Source organism: Alligator sinensis, unplaced genomic scaffold (genome assembly GCF_000455745.1).
Source record: "Alligator sinensis unplaced genomic scaffold, ASM45574v1 scaffold562_1, whole genome shotgun sequence".
NCBI classification, from domain to species: Eukaryota; Metazoa; Chordata; order Crocodylia; family Alligatoridae; genus Alligator; species Alligator sinensis.
In genome coordinates, this window is record NW_005842227.1 from 726,945 (window position 1) to 733,950 (window position 7,006).

General features: G+C 39.3%; 1 protein-coding gene across 1 annotated transcript in view; it reads right to left on the minus strand.

The window, feature by feature from the left end:
- Positions 1–5,507, minus strand: part of NKAIN2 (sodium/potassium transporting ATPase interacting 2) — a 594,496-nt gene extending 588,989 nt beyond the window's left edge. The window contains exon 1 of the mRNA XM_025208339.1: positions 5,425–5,507. Within this exon, the coding sequence (XP_025064124.1) occupies positions 5,425–5,451 (27 nt within the window). The 5' untranslated portion in view covers positions 5,452–5,507. The remainder of the gene's footprint in view (positions 1–5,424) is intronic.
- Between the last annotated feature and the right edge of the window lie 1,499 nt (positions 5,508–7,006).

The window sequence follows — 7,006 nt, forward strand, 5'->3', positions numbered from 1 at the left end:
GATCTAAATACATATATTGGCATGCGCAGTAGAGACCTGTCAACAGGGATTTTGGTGCTAGAAGTAGTGACCACTGTTCCCCGAGGTAGAGTGAATGATGATTGGTCAGAAGCGTGAAGAGTAATAAGTTTGGTTCAACGTGTTGATTAATGGATGCACCAAATGGATGAGTTTTTGAGTGCCAGGAACCTTAGAAATGTAATTGGATTGTGAATGTGGGGTGAGGGTTAAAAGGGCCTGTGCTCCATTCTGTGTGTGTGTGTGTGTGTGTGTGTGTGTGTGTGTGTAAAGGTATATGCCTTGAGTTTGGTGTAAGTGCTGAGAATCTGAGGAGCGAGACTTGTGAGTTTGAGGCCAGCGTCTGAAGGGAGACTGCTTAGGTCTATTGAGTCTGAGACCAGATGAGATTAAGGGTGTTTGGTGAGTGTCTAGTATCTGTGAAGCGATTGGAGGTAAATGCGTGTCTCAGGTAGAGCAAGACTCTCTAGTGATCCCTCTGGGAGCGCAACCATAAACCAGGACTGGTGCCAGTGGACCAACACTCTTGTGCTAACATATCACCCATTCCCTGGATTGAAGGACAGAGAGTACCCTGAAGAGGGGAAAATCTCCTGGGAAGGTGGGGTTTCTGTGCAGTTCTCATTGTAAGCATAGGGCCCGAGGGCCTGTAACAGTCAGGCTTTCTGTGTATGTGCTGGTATAACTTGCAACAGTTTTTGAAACTCTCAGACTGAGAGTCTCCATTCTCTTCTGTTCTCTCTCTCACTGTTTTCTTGCTTATCATTGTAAATAATCTTGTAATTATTGTAAGTATTGTTGTTGTCTGTTATCATTAATACAGTCCTGTGGTTGTCAGTTAAATTGAAGAGTCTGCTTATTCATTTTTGTGGTGGGTTAGCACTGGGCTGCAAGCAAACACCCTGCTTAGAGTCACCCGCTAGCTTAAAAGTCCTTTCCATGGGCTGGGTTCTGAGAGGAGTAACACCATCACTTGCTTACTTAAGAGTCCAGCACTTAACAGTCGCTTCATTTAATCTAAGCTGCCCAAATTCATCTATGCTACCATTTCTCCTGTTTTGGATACAGACTCCAGTGCCATCACTGACATAAGTCAAGTATCCAGGTTGCACCTGTGACATAAGTAAGCAGAATGCTTCTTTGGGATGGGTGATTCTCAGTCCTTCACTCTGAAGCTATTTTACTTTGCATGGAATAATTAAACACCAGAAACAAGACTCTACGGCTTGGTGAGGGCCCTCAATGCTCTGATCCCTCTTTTAGATTATGTAGTCAGGGGAGGAAGGACTGGGCTTTAAAATCTAAAAAAGTTTTAATCCATGTTTCACCATACAGTTCAACTCTGGGGAAAAAAAATCTTGTATTATTTCAGATGGCCTCCAAAATCAACTTTACTCATTTCAGAGGTATATCCCATAAGTGCCAGCTGTGCAGACTTGCTATTGAAACTGATATACAACTTAGGCTATAAACAGATGTGCATTTGAAGTGCTGCAAATTTGGCTTGAAGTACTTCAAATTTGGAGCACTTCATTACTACGCAGGTATGAGGGGCCCAGCTACATCCACCACTGGAACACTTCAAAATCACCATAATGGCATGCAGAAGCTGTTATGATTTTCCAGCTAGGAAATGTTGTAAGGGTTCGCTCAGTCCCCTGGCATACCACATGCCCTCAGAAAGGAAAAGCCTCAGGATACTTGAGACTGAGGTGCATGTAGAGATTCTTGCCCTCCAGCCAAACAGTAGAAGAAAAGGATTTCTTGCATGGCCCTTTGCCTTCTAGCATTCCCAAAGACAGATGAATGCACAGGAGAGCTCACTGGCTGTCTGCCCCACTTTCCCTCACTGCAGTGGGGGAAAGCAGAGCAAACGCTATGGGATGCTAAAACAACTGCTTCAAGAGGAAGCAGTTCAGAGATATTTTATGAAGATCATTTTTGAAGCTCTTGCATCATGTACACCTGTACATTTCTGCTTGGAGCAGTTCAAGCAGAATGTCTGTCCGGGGCCTAGTCTATTATTATTTAGTTAGGGTGATGACTATTTTTTCCACAGCAGCGCTAACCAGGTAACCAGGGATCTGGTACAGTGATCATCAATGTCAGAAGAAGACGACAAGCCATGTTGTTGCTGCTGTTAATATGTCAGTGAACCAAAATATAAGCTAACTTTCTCTCAAAATGTGCTCAGGGACTAGAGCAATTGAATGAGAAGGTATCCTTACATGTTTTTAAACCATAACCACAATTTAAAGAAAACTTATTTTACTATAAATGTTATGGGGTTAAAGTGTCACCATGTGTGTCACTTTGCAGATAGTTACTTTTTACGTTAAGTGTTAGACTCCAGGTACATCAATTTTCCTGTCTATAAACTGGTGACTAAATAGATGCTGTGTGAATTAGTATCTGCAAACTACACTGTGATCATGGAAACTTTTAGAAAAATAGCAAAGGAGCATACAAACAAGGTGGTTCACTCTATATAAATTGATATTACCACTGTGGTTGTTTGCTAGTCAGTTAGGTTATAATACATGCAAACCAGATTATTCTCAGATTCTCCTTTTATTAAATTTCCTTTAAAGAACTGAGTGTGAAAAATGTAGTCCCCTCTATGTTTTAACATTTTTTATGGATTTGAAAGGTCAGAATGGATCTTTATGATTATCTAGTCTACCTATCACAACTCCCTGCACAATGAGAGCCCCAAACCTTACTGCCTCGTGCCCGTGCCTCCCCCTATCTCTCCAGCACCCCCTGTCTCCTCTCTCCAAACAAAACAAGTAATTTCTGCATCAAGTCCTAAGTTTTATTTGGAGCTTTGACACATTTATATCAATAATAGTTTACCTCACCTTATTTTTATACACTGATTTTAATTTAAACTATAACCTGTACCACCTGGAACCAACAAATGAACACCTTATTTGAGGGTAGCAGACTATATCTTTCCATTATTGCATCATGCCACTAGGTAGCACAGGGCAGTAATGGCCTCTTTGCCAAGAGCAAATGAGTATCCCAGGAAAGCTGGGGACTGCTGTAACTTAGGGTAATTTTGCCCCTGATTCTTTTAGGGATTGTGCAACACCAGTCTAGTTTGAGGGATTTATGAGACTATCCTCTTCTGGTTTCAGCTGATGTAAAGGTTAGCACAAATGTAAATGCATTATATATGTCCAGATCCTGAAAAAAATGTATCCACTCTTCATTTAAAAACTTTTAATTGAGGGAAAATCCATTGCATTCATGTTTTTCTAGATCAAAGCACTGTCCACCATCATGATTTTTTTCCTCTCACGTAGAGGTAATATAGTAGCTGCAGCTGTGCTGGTTCAGGGATGAGAAGAGGAAGGTTTGAGAGGACAGGTAATTTTTTTTATTGGCCCCAATTAGGTACTTAGGAAAGATAAAGTTCTTGACATCTAGAAGTGCATTTCTAAAGATTCTTGAAGACCTAACAGATAGCCTGGGAATCCAAGTTTGTCTCTTCACTCCCCCAACTGCCTAAAACGGTCCAAGGAAGATTTTGTCTCACCTCACAGGCCTTGCCTCTCCTATGTAAGAATATAAACCTTTGTAGAATGCTTCATTTTCATTGTTCTTTTTTTTTCTGGTCTTTCAAACTATATTTATGAATCACATTTTCTCACTGAGGACTAAAATCATTGAAAGCTATGAAGTTTAAAAACTTCTCATTTAATTAAAGCTTCTTCATTTTTAGCAACAGACAAGGTCTTTTGTGACATGTAGAAAATAAAACTCTCAATACATGTTGAAATATTTACTACACATCCATATCACTATAGGCTGAGAATAAAGCATATTTCAAGAAACTTTTGAGACAAGGTATGCATGAAAAGAAAAACAAGGGGATTGTTACTTATGACTTTGATTTCAAAGTTTGTTCCACTAAGGATACCATTAAAATTTGGCATGTGTAAGTCAGTAGCTGAGCAACTACAAGTGGTAGCAGAAGATTATGTTTTAATGGGAACCTGAAAGAATGTTAATTACATTTTTAAATAGCTACACATTTTTGCCTGTCATATTTGGGGATACTAAACAAGAAATGCACAATTCTCAAAAGGTATACTTCTACAGGTATAACTCTGCTCAAGGCAATAGATCCGACCTAAGGTGCTCTTCTCTTTTTTCTTCCTTTTTTTAATTAAAAAAAATGCTAAATAATCTTAATCTTGCTTAAGTGATGCAGATGAAATGAACAGGATGGCTAATCAATTTGTTGGTATATATATTATGATGCCATACTAAAGAAGCAAAAGCTATAAAATGGTTCATAAGATTACATGCTTCATCATAAAAGAAGAGACCCATCTGCTGAAGTTCTACACAGCTCATTTCCTGAGTTCAATAGTGGGGGACCTGCAGTTGGTTGATCAGTTTTAGCCACACAAGTGAGTGTCACAGTAGGGCATGTAAATTGCTATGAATGGGTGGTAGGCACATAATTCTGCTGGGCTTGGTACATAAAAAACACTTTAAAAAAGTGAATGTGTTCAAGACAATATATTTAATGGCATTTGTTTATTGTCTGGAAAGTATTGCTTTATCAAGTAATTTAAATAAATTGCCCACACAGCATCAAGCATTAAATGAGAAGTTCATGGGTCAAGCAGCAAGTGCTGCCACTAAGCAACAGATAAGGTTGGAATTTAAATTGCAGTTGATGTAGCATCTTGCATCTTAGCTCATGCCATAATTGTTTGCGTGTATTTACACTCTACCATGTCACCATAAAAAAAAGAAAAGAAAAAAGAGGACATACTACAAAAACAAAATGAGCTTTTGCCTCAGCACTTAATGGCAGATAAGAGTCTTATAAAGAAAAGAAGTGTGCAACTGTGCGAAAATATCCTGAAAAAGGGCCTGTTACCTAAATGTTTGGAACCTTTTGGCAAATAAAAAGGTTTGGAGCAATTACCTTCTGAATTTTGAAACGTTTTTTTAAAAAAAAAGATAGCCTATTTTTGTGTGTGCCTTTGTGAAACCAAGAAAGATATTGACCACATACTCTGTTTGAACTTCAGCATTAGGTTTAGAGGATATAGGGTTGTAAACTATTGTCCCTGCCTCACCAGCAGTACTTAGCTTACTATGCAACGACTACTGAAGCAATGGGAACCTTTTGAATTTCGGCTTAAATACCTTTTGAGGACCTGGGCTTTAACCGTTTAATTTCTGTAAAAGACACAAAAAGGAGAACAACTACAAAACAGATACATCTCATCATACTAATCCTCAGCATACATAGAGAAAAGACTCAGTTAAACATCATTTGACTTCATGTAATGCATATTACAAATAGCACTTATCAATCACATACAAAAGAAAAGGTTCTGATCAGAAGAAACACAATATACCACATGAGCCAGGCACCTTCTGGTGAAGATAACACAGTGACATCTAATAGGATGATAACACTTCTAGAGGACACTTCTAGAGGACTTCTGCCTTCCCACAGATCCCAGCAAATTCTCATCATGACTTCTCCTATGACAACAAGAAGACTGAGATAGAACAAGCCAAGAGACACAGGACCAAATTGAGCAGAATGGTTTTATTTACGGAGCACAAAGTTTGCAAGGTCTGCAAGACAACTGGGGGGAGAAAAGTATAAGATCAAACAAACTAAATAAAAGGAGGAAAGGGACATGTGTGGGATCAAACAAAAAGAACATGCACCTAAAAAGAGAAAGTGTGTTGTGCATCGTGTCCTAATACTGACTTTGTTCAGTAGGGTGCTAAAGACACCAGCAAAGACAAAAATCCTCAGAGCTAAACTGTGCCACTCCCAGAGTGGGTGCTGAAGGGGGAGGAGAGAGAAGGTGTAAGGAGCCCTTCACATGTCATGGATGACAGATTCAGCCAGATCCTGCTGCCAGTTTCATTGCACTGCATGGCCTAGGCAAAATAACCTGCAGATCTGTGTTAGCAAGCAACACAAATTCTCTATACCTTACAGGAAGTTCACCTACAGGAGTGTCAAGTCCAGAGAATGGGCTCTGTTCCCATCTCTCCTGACTACTCCATATGCTTTTATCCAGACTGGGAAGACACCAATGCAATCCTTTACAATAAGAAATCATTATAACCTGTTAGTTTTGACCCTACACACAACAGTGTGGGTGGCCCATATTTCATTTATTTTGACATATGGATCAATTACTTGTGCCCAGTGTTTGCAGGATTGGAGACAGAAAGGTATGCAGTCTTCCTTCTCTCCTCACCCTCATACCCTTCTGACTCAACGCCAGGCACAGTCTCAGTCCTGCATGGATAATAAATATAGAAAACATCAAAGAAGAGGAATGGGCAGAGGGAAGGAAGGGTATGTAGTTGCCCAACAGTCTGCATACTAGTAAGGAGAACTCTTTTGAAAAGAAGAACTGGAAGGGAGGGAGAAGACAAGGAACATGTATCATATCTTGTGGGAGTGGGTACTATTTTTCCACAAACATCACTCCCAGGGTTTCTGAATGCATGACCCTGAGCTCCTTGTTAAAAATCACAACTTAGTCCTTGTATATGAAGACTGTTAAGTTTGGCTGTGACTAGCAGTATGCTCACCACCTATTCAGCATCATTTCCTCTTTATTGTTTAAGTTCTGATAGCGATATGGCACATTTGTAAACCTTTATTAGAGTAAATCTAATTAAAGTTTATTCCTCTCTATTAACAAGACCACAACAAACATTACACTTCCATGTGTTCTCAGGAGCTATGAAGGTCCTATTTCCTAAATTACTTTTTACATGCTATAGCTATTCATTACAAGTAAAACAATGTACATACTTTTACTAAGTATATGCTAATAGGCTCCAGCCACCTCCAACAGAATAATTATGACAGGCACTATGTACAGAATACTATAGTTAAGATTTATGTGCAGACTTATTATAGCTCCAGGTTTGTGCATTTCTCAACTTTCTGAAAAGTTCTTCTTTCTGCTTTAAATTC